This window comes from Vanellus vanellus (assembly GCF_965231255.1).
Source record: "Vanellus vanellus genome assembly, contig: HAP1_SCAFFOLD_1301, whole genome shotgun sequence".
NCBI lineage: Eukaryota > Metazoa > Chordata > Aves > Charadriiformes > Charadriidae > Vanellus > Vanellus vanellus.
Window position 1 is genome coordinate 30,220 of NW_028128642.1, and position 18,378 is coordinate 48,597.

The 18,378-nt window shown below is 64.1% G+C and overlaps 1 protein-coding gene across 2 annotated transcripts; it reads right to left on the reverse strand.

Annotated features, from left to right (window-relative positions):
* Positions 1-946: 946 nt before the first annotated feature.
* KDM5C (lysine demethylase 5C) lies at positions 947-18,030 on the reverse strand. Of its 2 annotated transcripts, none has more exons than XM_082500078.1 (27): positions 17,368-18,030; positions 15,471-15,548; positions 15,247-15,369; positions 14,982-15,152; positions 14,753-14,884; positions 14,539-14,662; positions 14,276-14,460; positions 14,031-14,189; positions 13,091-13,210; positions 12,838-12,996; positions 12,572-12,753; positions 11,380-11,542; positions 11,159-11,278; positions 10,693-10,887; positions 10,419-10,600; positions 9,377-9,501; positions 9,134-9,281; positions 8,220-8,316; positions 7,776-8,134; positions 6,957-7,095; positions 6,683-6,862; positions 6,470-6,604; positions 5,830-6,354; positions 5,100-5,157; positions 2,954-3,153; positions 1,924-2,112; positions 947-1,508 (listed from the first exon to the last, which is right to left on the reverse strand). In XM_082500078.1, the coding sequence occupies exons 1-27, from the start codon at positions 18,013-18,015 to the stop codon at positions 1,500-1,502; spliced, it is 4,905 nt and encodes a 1,634-aa protein (XP_082356204.1). In that variant the 5' UTR covers positions 18,016-18,030; the 3' UTR covers positions 947-1,499. The 2 variants fall into 2 exon arrangements, with proteins under 2 accessions (XP_082356204.1, XP_082356203.1); XM_082500077.1 differs by having other exon boundaries at positions 14,753-14,887.
* Positions 18,031-18,378: the final 348 nt, after the last annotated feature.

Below are 18,378 nucleotides of genomic sequence, written 5' to 3' on the forward strand. Positions count from 1 at the left end.
AAAGGAGGGAGAGGTTTACCTCAAAAATAAAAAGTTTTACCTCAGGACAAAGGGATATTTACCACACAGAGAGGGATTTTACATCAGGAAAAAGGATTTTTTTTACCTCAGAAACAGGAACTTTTACCTTATAGAGAAGGGGTTTACCACAGGCAGTAACAGTTTTTACACCAGAAAATGGGGGGGTTTACTTCATGAAAGGTAAATTTTACTTCACAGAGGAGGGTTTTAGCTCAAAAAAAGGAGGTTTTTACCTCAAGACAGACAGATTTACCATAGGGAAGGGAATTTTCCCCCAGTACACGGAGTTTTTACCTCAGGAAAGGTAAACCTTACCTTGCACAGAAGGGTTTTTACCTCAGAAAAGGGGTGTTTTACCGCAGGGAGGAAGGCTTTACTTCAAGAAAGGGCATTTTTACCTCAAAAAAGGTTAAGTTTATCTCACAGAAGAGGGCTTTACCTCAGGAAAGAGGCTTTTTCACCTCAAGGAGGTAGATTTTACCTCAGAAAAGGAGATTTTACCTCAAGGAGAGGATTTTTCACCTGAAGGAGGTGGATTTTACCTCAGAAAAGGGGATTTTACCTCAGGGAAAAGGATTTTACCTCAGAAAATGCGATTTTTACCTCAAGAAAGGTGGATTTTTACCTGATGGAAGATATTTTTACCTCCGGGCAGCGTGAGGAAGAGGAGGGAATCCCTCCAGACTTATCTCAGCCGAGGAACCGGTGGACCCCCGGACGGGCGCGACCTGTGAGGGGCGCCACCTCGCGCCGCCACCACCACCTGCCCGGAACTTCGCCCCTCCCCGCTCGCCCATTGGCGGAGAGCGCAGCCAATGGCGAAGCGCCTCCGTGCGCAGTGCCCGCTCGCGCGCGGCGCATGCGCAGTCCCCGCGGCGCAGGTAAGGCCGCGGGGTGCGCCCCCCGTCACCCACATCCCTTTTAGCCTCCAAAGTTTAATAATAATAAAAAAAAATCATAATACAATAAAATAAGCCCCCCCCCCCCAAATCCCCGCCCCGCTACAAAGAGCCCGAGACTGTTAGTGTCGGCGGAGGGGGGGGTGGGGGATGGTAGGGGGCCCCAAATCCCCCCCTCCCCCCTTCTCGCCCCCCCCCAAATCCTATAAAAAACGCGGGGGGGGGGGGGGGGGGGGCGGCTGTGCTGGTTGGGGGACCCCCCCGACCCCCCCCAATCTGTGTGTGTGTGTGTGTCTGTGCCCCCCCCACCGCCCCCCCCCCCCCACCGCCGGGGCTTAACGATACAAAAGAAATCAACTCAAATAATTACATCGCGGGGGGGGGGGGGGGGGAGGAGGGGGACACACTCCCCCCCGCCCCCAACCAGGCCGGAGGGGGGGGGGCGGGTTTGGGGGACCCCGGGGGGAGGGGAAGGGGGTTGGGGGGGCCTGGCATGGTGTGTGTCCGTCCCCGTCCGTCCCCCCCCCCAGTCTGTCCCCACCACCAGCAGGCGCATCCGTCTGAGCTGGGGGGTCCACGTCACGAGTCCTGGGGGGGGTTAAGGTGGTGGTGGTGTGTGTAAAATGGTGGGGGGGGGGGGGTTAAGGGGGGGGGAAACAGGGACACCCCCTAGCTGCACCCCAAAACTCCCTTGGAACCCCAGACATCCCATAACCCCCCCCCATGTTCCTCCTGGGACCCCCCCCCTCACCCCACAGCCCACCCACATGCTCCTAGGACCCCCATCTTACCCCACGGCCCCCCCACGCCGCCCAGAGCCCTCCCTATGCTCCTCCTGGGACCCCCCCCATAGCCCATAACCCCCCCATAGCCCTCCCCATTCTTCCTGGGACCCCCATTTTACCCCATAGCTCCCCCCTCCCCCCCCCCCCCCCCCAAGAGTCCCCACTATACTCCACCCCACCCCCCAACTATTGGTTGTCCCCCCCCATTTCCTACTCACCCCCGGGACGTGGGGGCCGGGCGGGGGGGGGCTGTCCCGGGGGGTCCCCCCCTCGGGCCCCCGACTCCTCTTTGGCTCCAGCTCCTCCTTGGCCAGGGGGGGGAGGTCACCCCGTTCCGCCCGGCGTTTCCGACGTCTTTCGGGGTCCCGGCCACGGGCGCGAGCCCCCCGCCGCTCCGCCTGCTCCAGCTGGGAACGGGGGGGGGGGGGAAACACACACCCCATCAGTGACACATATCCCCCCCCCCCCAAGAATTAGGGGGGAACCCCCTCTCAGGGGGAGTTTGGGATCCCCCAGGGGGGGGTCTGAGGTGATTTTGGGGTCCCCAGGGGAGTTTCGGGGCCCCCCGGGGGGGTATTTTGGGGACCCCCATCGTGAGGAGGAGGGGGAAGAGAGCAAGGGGAGCAGCGTGGGGATGGTTTGGGGGCCCTCGGGGGGTATTTTGGGTTCTTCATGGGGGATTTTGGGACCTCCAGTTGAGGAGGAGGTGGAAAGGGGCAAGAAGAGCAGCACAGGGGCGGGTTTGGGGTCCCCGGGGCAGTTTAGAAGTGTTTTAAGGGGTCAACTTAAGAGATGTTTTGGAGTCCTGGGGACACTCTGGGATGGTTTTGGGGTCCTGGGGGTGTTTCAGGGCAGTTCTGGGATCCCTGAGGGCGGTTTGAGGCAGTTTTGGGGTCCTGGGGACATTTTGGGCTGGTTCTGGGGTCCCCAGAATGGTTTGGGGGGAGTTTTGAGATCCTGAAGACGCTTTGGAGAAGTTCTGTGGTCCTGGGGACACTTTGGGGTTGTTCCGGGGTCCCCAGGATGGTTCGGGGGAGTTCTGGGGTCCTGAGGACAGACTTTAGGGAAGTTCTGGAGCCTCGGGGTGATTTGGGGACATTTTGGGAGGTCCTGGAGATGATACGGAAAAGTTTTTGGGGTCCTGGTGATGCTTTGGAGAACTTCTGGGGGACCCGAAGACGTTTCAGGGACTCGGGGAGGGGTTGAGGGGTTCTGGGGGTATTTTGGGGGTTGGGGGTGTCCCGGTACCTCGAGGAGGAGGCGGAAGAGGGGGAGAGGGGGCGGGCGGGCGGCCTGCAGCAGCCGCCAGATGCTCTGGGCCTCATCCAGCGTCACCTCCAGTAGGTCCCCCTCCATCATCAGCTCCTCCAGCGGCCGCCGCGCTCCCTCCGCCAGCTCCAGCACCGGGCCCTGCAGCCGCGGCAGCGCCGCGCTCAGCGCCTCCAGCTCTGCGGGGGGACACCGCGTCACCAGGGGGGGAACAGGGCGTCAGGACACCGCGGCAGGATGCCACGTCACCAGGGGGGACACTGCTGCAGGACATCGTGTCACTTGGGAGGCACCACGTCACCAAGGGGGACAACGCAGCGGGGACACCGCTTCACCAGGGGGGACACGGTGGTAGGACACCACAGCACCATGGGGGACACCATGGCAAGACACCATGTCACCAGGGGGGACACCACGTCACCACAGGGAACACCACAGTGGGACACGGTGGCACCAGGACATCATGTCACCGGGGGAACACCACATCTCCAGGGGGGACACTGTGGCAGGACACCACGGCAGGACACCGCGTCACCAGGGGGGACATCGTGTCACCAGGGGATCACCACAGCAGGACACTGCGTCACCAGGGGGGGACACCACGGCACCAGAGGGACACTGCGGCACAGTGACGTGGTGGACAACCCCCTCCCAGGGCGCATATGGGATCCACGGGGCTCCGCAGGGCCCCCATGGCCCCGCACGGGGTTCCACTGGGATCCCAACAGCAACCTGGAATCTACTGGATCACTGGGTTCCCCGTGGGATCCCTGGAGCCCCACGTTGTCCTCAAAGGCGCGAGGCAGCTATAGGGCCCGTGAGGCAGCTATAGGGCCCGCGAGGGCTCCCTGGAGCCCCACAATGTCCCCCCCTACTCATATGGGATCCACTGGATCCCAGCAGCACCGGGGATCCATGGGGTTCACGCAGGGATCCCTGGAGTCCCAGGTTGCCCCGGTCCCGATGAGGGATCTACAGGGCTCATGCAGGATCCCTGGAGTCCCACCGGACTCCCGCTACTCCCATGGGATCCACTGGGTCCCAGGGACGCACAGGATCCACAGGGCTCACACGGGATTCCCTGGAGTCCCCCGGTGCCCCCTATACCGACAAGGAAGCCACTGGATCCCACAGCCTCACCCCCACCGTGCTCACAAGGGAACCCTGGGGTCCATATGGGATCCACTGGGTCCCCCAGCATCACATGGGATCCATATGGCTCCCACAAGATCCCTGGAGTCCCATGGCATCCCCTGCTCTCATGTGGGATCCACTGGGGTCCCATGGGATGCCCGGAGCCTCACACCATCCCCGCGCTCGCAAGAGACCCCCGTGGCTCACACGGGATCCACAGGGTCCCGCAGCGTCACTGTGCTTGCACGGGATCTACCGGGTCCCACTGTGCCCTTGTGGGATCCCTGGGGCTGACACGGGATCCCCTGGATCCCAGGGACACGTGGGGTCCACAGGGCTCATAGGGAATCCCCACAACATCCCCTGTACTCACACGGGATCTACAGGGCTCACACAGGATCCCTAAAATCCGACAGCGTCCCCCGTACTCACATGGGATCCAATGGATCCCAGCGGTACATGGGACCTACGACAGGGATCACACAGGATCTCAGGAGTCCCACGGTGTCGCCTGTGCTCGCATGGGATCCACTGGGTCCCCCAGCATCACACGGGATCCGCAGGGATTGGGTGGGGCGCCTGGAGCCCCCCAGTGTCCCCTGCGCTCCCAACGGATCCGCTGGATCCCACAGTGGCCCCTGTGCTCACAGGGGATCCACCGGACCTACAGGGCTCGCACAGGATCCCGAGCGTCCCGCACCACCCCCTGCACTCGCATGAGATCCCGGGAATCCCACGTCGTCCCCGTACGGGGATCCTACGTGAGCCCTATAGATCCAGAGAGACCCACGGCATCCCCAGTAGACGCAAGGGATCCACTGGCTCTCCCCCGGGATCGCTGGAGTCCCACAGCCTTCCCCGGGCTCACGGGGGATGAGTAAGGGCCCACATAGGATCCAGTGGATCCCAGCGTTCCCAGTGGATCCCAGCAGCCCCGCTGCTCCCAGCAGATCCCAGTGGATCCCCCAAATCCCCCCTAGATCCCACTCACCCGAGGGCAGGGGGCCGTTCTTCTCCGGGCTGGGGGCGTCGCCGTTCTCCACCGACACCTGCGGAGGGGTAACGGTGTTACGGGGGGCGGCGTTCTGTGTCCCCCAACCCCAATACCCACCCCACAGCGCTGCCCCACACCTCCCCCAGCCCCAACACCTCCTCCTCCCCCCATACCCCGCCCCACAACCCCCAAATCCACCCCACAACCAGCCCCACACTGCCTCCAACCCCAACATCTTCCCTCCAGCCCCACAACCCCAATGCCTTCCCCCCCGGCCCCAATACCTGCCCCACACCTCCTCCAGCCCCCATAACCACCCCAAATACCTTCCCTACAGCCCAAATACTGGCTCCCCACCCAGCCCCCCACCTCTTCCAGCCCCCATACCTGCCCCATAACCCCCAAATCCACCCCACAACCAACCCCGCACCTCCTCCAGCCCCTATACCCACCCTACCACCCCAATACCTTCTCCTCCAGCCCCCATACCTGCCCCCTGACCCCCCCATACCTGCCCCACAACCCCAAATACCCCCCTCGCAGCCCCAATACTGGCTCCCCACCCAGCCCCACACCTCCTCCAGCCCCAGTACCTGCCCCATAACCCCAAAAACCACCCCACGACTAGCTCCGCGCCTCCTCCGGCCCCCATTACCCACCCCCCCAACCCCAAATACCTCCAGCCCCACAACCGCCCCCCACCACCCCCCCCCCCGGCCCCTCAAACCTTGGTCTGCTCGTTGCGGCTGGCCTCCCGCAAGGCGCCGGCCCCGTCCCCGTGCAGGCGATGCCGCAGAGCCGCCAACCGCTCCAAAGGTCCGGCTACGTCGGGCGACGCCAGGAGCTGACGGGCGCGATCCTGCCAAGTGATGGCTCGTTCGGTCAAACACTGCAAAGCTTCGCCCTCCGGCAACCGCACCGGCAACTTCTGCAGAGCCACCAACAAGGCCAAGATGGTTTCCAACCGGGGACGCCGCGATCGTTGGCAAAGAGGGCAGAGAAATTTGGCGTCCCACTCCCACCAAGCCGGAGAGGGTTTTTGAGAACCCAAACGAGGCCAGGCTACGCAAGCACCGTGAAACCAGTCTCGGCAGAGCTGGCATTGCAGCATGCCGGGGCTCGCCGGTTGCCCGCAGACGCAAGAAGGTGGTCCGGGACCCGGAAGGGGCGGCGCGGCTTTTTGGGCGTTAGCGTGGCGTAGCCGGAGCATCCCCTCTTTTTCTTTCTGCTCCCCTTCTTTAAACGCCACGATCTGAGCGGGCAAAATAAAAAGAGAGATGTGAGGTGTGAGAGGGGACGTGGGGTGGCCCACAGTTGTCTGTCGTCGTTGTGTCCCCCTCCCCCCAAAAAACCATCCCCTTGCTCACCACAGCGCCGGGGTCGCGGAGATCCTGCGCCGACAGCCCCAAGCTCTCGGCGTCCAGTTTGTAAAGCCCCGGTTCCTGCCGCCATTTCAGCCGCTTGCTGCTGTCAGAACCGGCGTCGGCACAGGGACACAGCACCTACGGGGACGTAAAGAGGAAGGGGTCAACGCCATCCCCTGGATGCCAAACCCCCCCTCCGACCTCCTCGTCACCTACCTCCAACAAGGTGTAGCAGGAATTTTTCTTCAGGAAGGTACGGGATGCTTTATCCCGCCAGGAATGAGCCGTGCCGACCTGCACCTCCAGTTGCCGCAGCTCTTCCAGCCGCACCGGTAAGTCCCGACCCACCGCCACCAGCCCCTCCAGGTCATCCAGGCAGGGGTAGTGGTCGCCGTTCTGCAAGGACGGGGGAGACACGGGGGTGAGATGGGGGGTTTAAAAGCCCTTCCCCCCCCTCCCCCAGGGCAGAAGTGGGGTTCCCGGAGCCCACCTGGATCTCCTCCACATCGGCGATCCAGGCGCGGGCTTTGGCCAGGGCTTCTTTCAGCGCCTGGATGTTGGGCAGGAGAGCCGGGATGTTTTCTGCTTCTTTGATGATGGCGGCCAGCGTGGCCGGGGGGTGCTTCTGCCTGTGGGGAGGGGGTGAGAAGACAGGAGGCCGCTCGACCCCCACCCCGAGACCCCACAGACACCACCCCACGCCCCCCAAACCCAGGTCTGACCCCGGCCCAGCTTCTCGTGGGAATGAAAGCAGCCGAACCCCGACAACCCTTTATTCTCCTCCCTAGGGGGCAGCCCCCAGACCCTTTATCCCCTCCTAAAAATATAAGGTGAAGCCCCCAGACCCCTTTTTCCCCCCTCAAAGATATAGGGGGCAGCTCCCAGCCCCTTTATTCCCCCCCTAGAGACAGGGGGTGAAGCCCCCAGCCCCTTTTTCCCCTCTAGAGATACAGGGTGAAGCCCCCAGCCCCTTTATTCCCCCCCTTAAGATATGGGGTGAAGCCCCCAGCCCCTTTTCCCTGCCCTAGAAATATGGGGTGAAGCCCCCAGCCCCTTTACACCCCCCCTTAAGATATGGGGTGAAGCCCCCAGCCCCTTTACACCCCCCCTTAAGATATGGGGTGAAGCCCCCAGCCCCTTTACACCCCCCTAGAGATAAGGGGCGAAGCTCCCAACCTCTTTATCCCACCCCCAGGGGTTGTGGGTTTAGCCCTGACCCCTTTTACCTCCCCCTGCCCCGGGGGGCGGTGGGATTTGACCCCCAACCCCTTGTGTCCCCCCACCCTCGCCGTGGGGGCCGCATCCTGACCTGGCTTCCAAGCACATCTGAGCTTTCTCCTCCCAGCGCTGAGCGATGGTGAGCAGCTCCTGCAGCTCGGCCATGGCTACGTCGACGGCCGGACTGGGGGCGACGGTACGACCGGCCTGGATGAGACCCCTCATGACGGGGAGGGGGACGCGGGCGCGAGGGGACCGTAGGGTGGCCGTCACCTCCTCTAACCAAGCGGCCTGGGCCAGCTGCCGTTCCAACCGCCGGCTCTCCGGCACCTCCACACCCAGCCGGGCCCCTCGCTCCAGCAGCCCCCGCAGAGCCCCCGGCCCCGGGGGGGCCGACTCCAGCGCTGCCCGTGCCTCCGCTTGGAATGCCTCCACACGCTCCAGCAGAGCCTGGAGAGGGGGGACACAGCATCAGTGACACCGTGTCCACCCCACAAAGGACATGGGGTGACAGAGAGGGACCCCCCGGGCTCACCTGGACCTCCCCGATCTGGTGCATGACGCAGGGCAGCTGGTTCATCTGCTCCAGGAAGGCGCGGAGCTCCTCCACCGTCAGCGAAGGCGCCGGTACCCTGTAGTAACGTGGGGGTACGTCACTCCCGGGGTGACTGTGGGGATGGGGTGGGGGACACGGGGATGGCTGGGGTCCACAGGGACAGGGGAGGGATAGACTGGGGACATGGCGGTGGCTGGGGTCCACGGGGATGGGACAGGGACGCTGGGGTGCCGGGGGTCCGTGAGGGACAGGATGGGGCCCACAGGGGGACGGGACAGGGACACTGGGGTGACTGGGGTCTGTGAGAGACAGGACGGGGACACAGGGGACAAGATGGAGTCCACGGGGGACACAGGGGCAGCTGAGCTCTGTGTGGGATGGGACAAGGACACAGGGGACAGGACAGGGCCTGTAGGGGAAGGGACAGGGCCATGGGGTGGCTGGGCTCTGTGGGGGACGGACGGGGACACGGGGGACAAGATAGAGTCCACGGGGGACGGGACGGGGACATGAGGGTGGCTGGTGTCCACGAGGGACGGGACGGGGACACAGGAGTGGCTGGTGTCCACGAGGGACGGGATGGGGACACGAGGGTGGCTGGTGTCCACGGGGGACGGGACGGGGACACGAGGGTGGCTGGTGTCCACGGGGGACGGGACGGGGACACGAGGGTGGCTGGTGTCCACGAGGGACAGGACGGGGACAGGATGGGGACCCCGTAGGACAGGATGAGGACAAAGGGAAGCAGAAGAGGGACACAGGACTGGCAGCGGCCCAAGGCAACAGGACAGTGACGCAGGGAAGAGAAGGAGCCAAGATGGTGACAGGGAGCTGCTGGGGACACAGAGGGAAGGCTTGGGGACACTGCTGGGGACACGGTGGGGGACACTCACCCGGTCTCTTGGGAGCTGATGAGTCCCAGGGCCTCGGAGACGCAGCGCTCGGCCTGACCCAGACAACCCTTGAGCCGATGCAGCAGCTCGTTTTCGGGGAACTTGCGCTCCCGGGCCTCCGACTCCAGCGCCCGCAGCTCCTCCAGTGCTGGCCGGGCACAGCCGGGGGAAGGAGGGTCAGGGCTGCACCCCAAAACCTCCCCAACCCCCCCCAAAATCTCCTCCCCCGCTCCCTTAACTCACTCCGCTTGCGGCCGTCCTCCACCTCCAGCGCGATGCGGACTTTGTTGGCCCAGGTGTCGAAGGACTCGGCTCGCACCTTCAGCTTGTGCAGCATGGCCGGCAGCTCGTCCAGCGTGTAGCGGTACCTTGGGGGAGGCCAGCAAGGGTTTGGGGGGGCCAGCAAAGGGTTTAAGGGTTTTTTGGGGGGGGGCAGCATCTCCCCACAGGGGTTGGGGGGTCATCAGGAGTCCCTGGTTGCACCCACGCATATGGCAGGACCCCCAAATTGTGCCCTGACAGCACAGTGGGGCTGCCTGGGGCACCTTCGGGGGGGGGGGGCCACATCCTCCTTATTGGCATGAGGGAGGGTGATGAGACCCCCAAACCCTCCCCACGTCCCCCCCAGGGGCACACCAAGACCCACGTCACCCTCAAACCCTCCCCACGTGCCCCTCAGGGATAAACCAAGACCCCCAGCGCCCCCAAACCATCCCCACATCCCCCCACAGGGCACATCAAGGCCCCCAGCGCCCCCAAATCCTACCCATGTGCCCCCCCAGGGGGACACTGAGGCCCCCAGCACCCCCAAACCATACCCACCTCCCCCCTCAGGGGTACACCGAGACCCCCAGCACCCCCAAAACCTACCCACCTCCCCCCCCAGGGGTACACCGAGACCCCCAGCACCCCCAAACCATACCCACCTCCCCCCCAGGGGTACACCGAGACCCCCAGCACCCCCAAAACCTACCCACCTCCCCCCCCAGGGGTACACCAAGACCCCCAGCGCCCCCAAACCATACCCACCTCCCCCCCAGGGGTACACCGAGACCCCCAGCACCCCCAAAACCTACCCACCTCCCCCCCCAGGGGTACACCAAGACCCCCAGCGCCCCCAAACCATACCCACCTCCCCCCCAGGGGTACACCGAGACCCCCAGCACCCCCAAACCATACCCACATCCTTTCTTACAGGTCCACCAAGTCCCACAGCACCCCGAGACCGTGCCCACACACCCCCCCCTCCCCCCCAAATCACGGGGATCCCCCCCCCTCCCTGTACCTGAGGTACTGTTTGCTGCGGGGGCACTTGCAGAGATCGTCCATGTGGTAGAGGCAGACGAGGCACTGGGGACAGTCGTAACAAGCCAGCGCCGAGAGGAAACACGTCGTCTTACACTTATCGCACTGCCGCTCGTCGTCGGGCAGCAGCTCGAAAGCCTCTCGCTCCGCCTCCGTGATACCCTTTGGGCGACACACACCGTAAAACGCGACCATCAGCCTCACTGCAGCCCCTCCTCGAGACTTTTTTTGGGGTTCCCCCGGTGTTTCCCCACCTTTTCCAGCAGCGCTTTGCGGAGTTTCCGCTCCTCCTGCACCAGCACGAACATTTCTTTGTGAACGGCGGCCGCCAAGTTGAGGTCCAGCTTTTCGGGGCAAGCCGCCATCTTACAGATGAGTTCCTCGTGGGAGAAGACGCAGTACCGGCGCAAACGGCGGTAGTGCTCGATGCACTGCCTGCCGGCGGGCAGCTGCAGGCAACACCGGGCATTAGAGAGGCACCCCTGAATTTTGGGGGACCCCCCCTGTACCCCAAAACGCACCCCCAGGTGAAGCCGGGCACCCCCAACTCAAACCGCGGCGGTGGATCCTCGAATCCCACCTCAAAGCTCGGAGATCCCTAACAATCCTCCTCCCCAAAGTACCTCCAGCTCAAATTTAGGCTTGCCACCCCAATTTTTTCCCCGTTTGCCCTAAATTTTGAGAGTTCACCCCAGATTTTTTGGGGGCGCGGGGGCTCACCCAGTCAGCGGTGCAGAAGTTGACGGCCTCGGCGAAGTTGTAACCCTGATTGAAACCGCTGTGGTACGCCCGGGGGAAGGTGATGACGAACTCGCCGGCGCACTGGTTGGTCCGTACGACCTTAAAAGCGGGGCAAAATTTGGGGTGAGGGGAGGGTGAGGAGTTTTCGGGGGGAGGGGAAGGGGGTGTCGAGGGGACCACCCCCCTCCCCGGATACTCACGGGGACGCCGTGGGCCATGAGGGTGTTGGGGTTCATGAGGGTGACGAGTTGGTGGAGCAGGTCGGGTTGGCTCTCGAAGAGCTCCGGCGTCAGCTTCTTCATCACCTCTTCCAGGTGCTCCGCCGCGAAGGAGGGGACCCCGTACCACGTCTTGGGCTCACCCCTGGGGGATGACGGCACCCCAAAAACCCTCTTCCACATCTCCTACCATGGCTTGGGAGCACCCCAAAACCTCCTCCCACCCTGTACCGTATTTTTGGGCTCATCCCTGAGGTAGATGGGGTAAGGGGCACCCCAAAAAACACCCGCCTACCCCATACCATGATTTGGGCTCACCCCTGGGGGGTATGGGGTCAGGGGCACCCCCAAAAACCACCCTCCTACCCCATACCGTGGGCTTGGGCTCACCCCTGGCGAGGGAAGAGGGTCAGAGCACCCCAAAAACTTTCTTCTCACCTTCTACCAGGGCTTAGGCTCAACCCTGAGGGGGACGGGGTCCAGGGCACCCCAAAAACCCTCTTCCCCATCTCCTACCACATCTTGGGAGCATCCCAAAACCTCCTCCCACCCCGTACCGTATTCTTGGGCTCACCCCTTGGGGGTATGGGGTCAGGGGGACCCCAAAAAACACCCTCCTACTCCATGCATTGGGCTCGGGCTCACCCCTGGGAGGTGATGGGGCCAGGGGCACCCCAAAAAACCTAATTTTACCCTATATCCCCTCTTGGGCTTACCCCTAGGGGCTCGTGGCACCCCAAAAACCTCCTCTCACCCCATAACCCATCTTCAGCCTGCCTCTGGGTGGGGAAAATGAGGTCGGGGCACCCCCAGAAAACCTCCTCTTGCCCCATAACGCATCTTGGGCTTGACGCTGTGGGGTCACGGCACCCCAAAAGCCTCCTCTAGCCCCATAACCCATCTTCAGCTTGTTCCTTGGTGGGGGGCCGAAGTCTGGGACACCCTAAAAAACCTCCTCCTGCCCCAAACATCTTCTGCTTGCCCCTAGGGGGTTATGGCACTCCCAAAAAAACCCTCCTGCCCCATACCGCATTCTCTGCTTGTCTCTAGGTGGGGGAACAAGGTCAGGGGCACCCCAAAACTCTTCCTCCCACCCCATGACACCTCCCAGGATCATCCCTCCCCACCCAATCCCTGGAGACCCCGCAGGGACCCCCCCCCCCGAGCCCCCCACCAGTGGAGGTAGTTGATGGAGTAGCTCCAGTGGTCCTCGATGTGCCAGCAGAAGGCGGAGAAGACCATCCCCACATAGAGCCAGGGCACCTTCATCCCCGAAATATCGGCGTTGATGTGACACAGCACCGACTGCTTCAACACCGGCATCACGTTCAAGTTCCAACCGCTGCCGGCGTACTCCTACGGGGGACGTAAGGACAGTGTCACCCCCCCCGAAAGGTGACAGTGACACCCCCGCGGGGTCGGGGATGGGGTGTCCCTCACCTCCTCCTCCGGCGAGAGCTTCCTTTTGCCGTCGCTGATGGGGAAACCGCTGCCGAATTCCTTAGAGTGGATGTCGGCACCGTACTCCACCGTCACGTCCTCCTCGATGCTGTTCACCAGCCGCCAAAATTCCTTCTCCACCAGCTCCGTGGGGACCATCTGCAGGGAAAGAGGTGGGGGGGGGGGGGGGGCGGATGTTAGGGACTTCAGGGGGGGCTCGCGGGGGTCCCTGCGGGGGCTCCGGGGTACTCACGTGGACGGGCATGTTGAAATAATCGGCTTTGAAGGAGTCGGCCATCTCCCCGAAGCTCTGCAGGGTGTATTCCCGCGTCGCCTGCTCGAAACCGAAAGCCTCCGGCGGTCGCTTGCATTCCTGGGGGGATAAAAGGGATAAGCGGGGGGTCAGGATGGGGGTCTCCAGCCCCACAGATGCGATAGGGCATTGAGCTGGGGGTCCCCAGCCCCACAGATGTGACACGGGGGTCCCTAACCCCACAGATGGGATGGGAAATAGGGGTACCCAGCCCCACAGACGCAACAGGATGCGAGGTAGGAGGTTGGTGTGAGGGTCTTCAGCCCTACGGACATCCCATGGGGGTCCCTAACCCCATAAACAGGGGTCCCCAGCCCCACAGACGTGACACAGGGGTCCCTAACCCCGCAAACACGGGGCTCCAGCCCCACAGATGGGATAGGATGTGAGATGAGGGGGGGCAGTTTGGGGATCCTCAGCCCCACAGACAGGACGGGATGCATGGTGGGGGGTCATGGTGGGTGTCCCCAGCCCCACGGATGAGTTAAGATGTTGAGTCAGGGGTCCTCAGCCCCACAGATATGACATTGGGGTCCTTAAACCCACTGACGGGGGTCCCCAGCCCCACAGACAGGATAGGATGTTGAGCTGGGGGGTCCCTGGCCCTACAGACAGGATGAAGGGGGTCCCTCGACCCCACAGACATGACCTGGGGGTCCCTAATCCCACTGACGGGGGTGCCCAGCCCCACAGATGTGACACGGGGGTACCTAATCCCACAGACGGGGGTCTCACCAGCCCCACAGAGAGACAGGAGATGAGGCGAGACTGGGGGGTCCCCAGCCCCGCAGCTGGAACAGGAGGCAAGATGGGGGGGTCCAAGACGCGATGTGGGTGTTTGGGGTGGGAGGGGGATCCCCGTGCGCCCCCCCATCCTCACCGCCATGACGCATTTGGGGCAGCGCCAGATGCCCTTGGGGATTTCGGGCAGGGGCGGGAGGAGGCAGAAGATGTGGTAGTTGTCGTCGCAGCCGTCGCAGAGCAGCAGTTTGTCATCCTCGTCCCCCCGCGAGCAGATCCGGCAGATGTAGGAATCCACCTGGAAGGAGGCAGAAAGGTGGGTCGGGGTCTCTGCCCCACGGCGGCACGTTGTCGTGTCCCTGCCCCACGGCGTGCGGTACTTACGAATTGGCTGTTGCTGTGGCTGCGGCGCAGGCGCATGGTCATTTTGGTGCAGGGCTCGGGGCTGTGCCGCAGCTCCTCCTTCCCCTCCAGGTAAGCGCGGGGAGACGCCGGTTCCACCTTGGCCTCGGGTCCCGTCGGTTCCTCCTTCACCACCACCGTGGGGGGACACTCGGGGCCATCTTTATCTGTGGGGTGAAGAATTAGGGGCGGGGAGGGGGTCACAGCCACCCCCCTGCGCCCCCCAAGTCGGGGTTCCCTTATACCTTTCTTACGCAGGGTCTTGTCTTTGGCCACCAGCCCCAAGCCCAACATTTTGGGGCCGGCCCCGTAGATCTGCAGTTTCTTCAGCTCCGGGTTTTTCTCGATGTCTTCTTCCGTCGGCTCCGGCTGTGGAATGGCAGAGTCGCAGTGTGTGTGGGGGGAAATCCCCTAAAAATAGGGGGGGTGGGGGTGGTTTTTTTTGGGGGGGTTGCTCACCTCCTGCTGCAGGCGTTTAGCCCGCCGGCCGTAACTGTTGAATTTGGAGGGCTGGACGGACTGGCGCAGCGGGATGCTGTGGGGTTTGTACTCCCGGTCCTTCTCCTCGCTCTCGAAGGGCCGCGTGTTGCACTGCTGAAGGGAAGAGAACCTCAGCGTAGCTGGGGGGAGAGGGGTGGACACCCCATAATTCCCCTTCCCAAATCCCTAAATCGGCCGGTTTTCTCACCACCAGGTTGGCCCCCGACTGGTACATCTCGTAGGGGTAGATGATGCGCTCGTAGTGGGCGCGCAGCAGCGAGCCGATGTTTTTCCCCGAGGGGTAAGCGAGGCGTTGGGCCACCCGAGCCCACCGCCGGTCCTTGCAGATGGCCTCGTAGCCCCCTTCCTCCATCACCACCTGAAAACGAAGCGGGGAGGGAACACATGAAGCACCCCCAAACTGGTTGCATCCCCCCCTCCCCCCTTCCTCCCAGTGCCCCCCCCCCCCAGACCTTGCTGAGGCTGTAGAGGTCGAGGATGCGTCGCTCGACGTTGGGGATCTTGAGCGAGGAACCCTGGATTTCCCAAAATTTGGCGATCTGGTCCAGGTAGTTCAGCTTCACCCGGGTCTGCGCCTGTGGGGGGAGGTGGGGTGAGGCCTGAGCGCACCCCGAAATCAACTGGGGAAGGGGAGGGGGGGGGGGGAGGAGGGAAACGAGCCCCCACCACCGCTCACCTCCAACTCGTTGAGCCGCTGGATGCGGGGGGTGAACCTGAAGTTGTCCACCTCCACGGCGAAGGGGGGCTGCCAGTCCTGGGGAGACGAGGAGGGGGGGGGGACACACACACGTTTAGCAGCGACAGCCCCCCCCCCCCCAATTCCTATGTAGGCAGGGCAGCCCCAAGAGAAGGGGAGAAGGGGGGGAAACACAGCCATGTGCACCCCAAATTGGAGGGGGGGGGGCACTCTGGTGGCATAACACCCCCCCCCACCCGTGTCACAGCGGCATCCCCGTGTTGTGGAAGGGGGGGGGGGGCACACACGCGAGGAGCCAGTGACGCCAGCGCGGCCGGGCCCGGCCCTCCCCGGAAGCCCTTCTCCACCTCGTCAAGCTGGGGGGACCGGATCAGCCTGTTCCCCCCCACCCCCCAAAAAAAAAGGGAGCCAGGGCCCCCCCCAAAAAGGGAAAAGACCCAGAAGACCCCCCCCAAATGGGGACACAAGGCGGCCACCCCCCCAAAAAGAGGAAACAAGACTATAAGGGGGGGGACGACATGACAAGCAGGAGAGTGGTTGGCGGGGATGGGGGGGGGGGCTCAGCCCCCCACTTTCTTCCCCCCTCCCCCCAACCTTTCATTCCAGGGGACTCCCTTCCTTCATGGGGCGCTGCCCGACCTGTGGACCCCCCCCCCCCCCCAAAAAATCCTCGCTCCGGCCGGGCTCCCCCCTGCCGCTCGCCAGACAAAGGCTCGGCGGTGGCAGCCATATTGGCCGTGTCACTGTTGTTGTTGTGAGGGCCGGTGTGGGACACACACACACACACTGGCCCTCCCCCCCCCCCCCCAATCCATTCCATTGGGGGGGGCACCCCAAATTCCTTGGGCCCACCCAGCACAAGGTGGGTAGTGAGCGGCCTCGCTGGGGGGAAACGGGGGGGGGTCCCCTTGTCCATCGTCCCCCCTCCCCCGGGGTCTGGAGCGTGCAGCACCCCCAAAATCCAGCCCCAGTGTGCCCCCCCCCCCGCCCAGGGACACCCCCTCAGCCCGAGGGGGGTATTTACCCCCCCCCCAGGCCTGAGCATTTACCCCCCCCAAATGGGGTGGGTATTTACACCCCCCCCAGCCAGGCGGGTACAGACCCCCATAGCTCACGTATTTACCCCAAACCAAGGGGGTATTCCCCCCCCCGGGGTTATTTACCCCCCTCCCCCCTTAGGTGGGTATTTACCCCCCTCTGGTGGGTATTCCCCCCCCCCACATAGCAGCATTGGGGGTATTTATCCACCCGGAGGAGGGGTATTTACACCCAGGGAACAGCAGGAATGTGGGGGCATTTAGCTGGGGGGAGGGGGCATTAATCCCCCCGGGGGAGGGGGCAATTAACCCCCCTAAATGGGAAGTTATCCCAGCGGGGGGGGATTAAAGCCCCTAAATAGGAAGATCTCCCCGTCCAGGGGGCAATTAACTCCCCTAAATGGGAACATAAACCCACCCAGGGGTGCAATTCCCCCCCCCAAATGGAAGTTACCCCCCTGGGGGGCAATTAACCCCCCCTAAATGGGATTATACCCCCCCCAGGGAGTCAACTGACCCCCCCTAAATGAGAAGTTACCCCCCACCCGGGGGGGGGGGCACAACTCGCCCTCCTAAATGGCAAGTTACCCCCTCCACGAGGGCAATTAACCCACGAAATGGGAAGTTTTCTTCCCCCCCCCCCCCCCCCCCCCCGGTGGGGGAGCAATCAACCCCCCCCAGGGTGGCCACCTACCCCATAGCAAACCCCAACCCCACGAGGGACGCTCACCCCCCCCCCCCCCCAGGGCAGTGACCCCCATCTGTTGGGGGGGAGTGGGAGGAGGAGGGGGAGGAGGAGGAGGGGGGGTTCCCCCTAAGCCCCCCCTCCTTTAACTCACAGCGGGGGGTCGGATCTTGCAGATGCCGCTTTTCTCGGCGATGGGGCGGATCTTGGCGATGTAACCCAAAGGGTCGCTGAATTCGTCCCAGCTGGGCTCGAAGACGGGGCATTCGGGGGGGGGTAAAAAGTCCTCGGGGGGCTCCAGTTCACCGGCCACCGATAGCCAAGGCGTCCCCCACTCGCCCCGCTGATCCCCACCGCTGGGGGGACCGCGGGGGGGTTCCCCCCCGCTCCGGGGACCCCCAAAGGGCCTCCGGGCCTTGTCCTCAGGGCCTGGGCGATCCCCGCTCCGGGCCCCCCGTTCCTCGGGGGTTTTGCGGGGGCTTCGTTCCTCACCGGGGGGTCGCCCACCGGGTCCTTTGCCGCTCCCCCCGCCTTTACCCCGCGGTTCCCCACCGCTTTTGGGGGGCCGAGGGGTCGCCGCGGCCTTCTCCTCCCCCGCGGCTTTAAGGGGGGCGGCAGCCGAGCGGGGGGGAACGGCGTCTCCGGTGGGTTCCGTCCCCCCCCATTCCCCACCTCGGCTCCGTTTGGTCACCTCTTCCTCCCCCTCCGGAGGTGGGGGGGTACCCCAAGGCGGGGACCCCCCAGGGGCGGGCCCCCACTCGGCCCAACCGCCCCCTCCGCGCTGCTGCTCCCCCTCTTCCATCCTCCCCACTGAGGAGGAGGAGGAGGTGGGGGGGGGGGAAGGAAGTTGTTCCCTCGCCGCCCGCGGGGGACCCCCTCAGGGGGCCATGGAGGCCCCCGCCGGCCCCCTCACAGGCCCCCCAGGCCGCCCCCCCCTCCCCAAGCCCCGGGGAAAGGAGGGGGGGGGAAAACGTGAGCGTCCGGGTACCTCCGCCGACCTGCTCCACCGGTCCCCCCCCAACCCCGGCCTCTGCCGCCTCCTGGCCGCGGTAAGCGGTCCCCACCGGCCCCGCGATCCGCCCTCCTCAAGCCCGAGGCCTGCCCGGTCCCCCCGGCCGGGCCGCCGCCGCCATCTTGGGATCCCTCCTCCTCTCGCTTCCCCCCC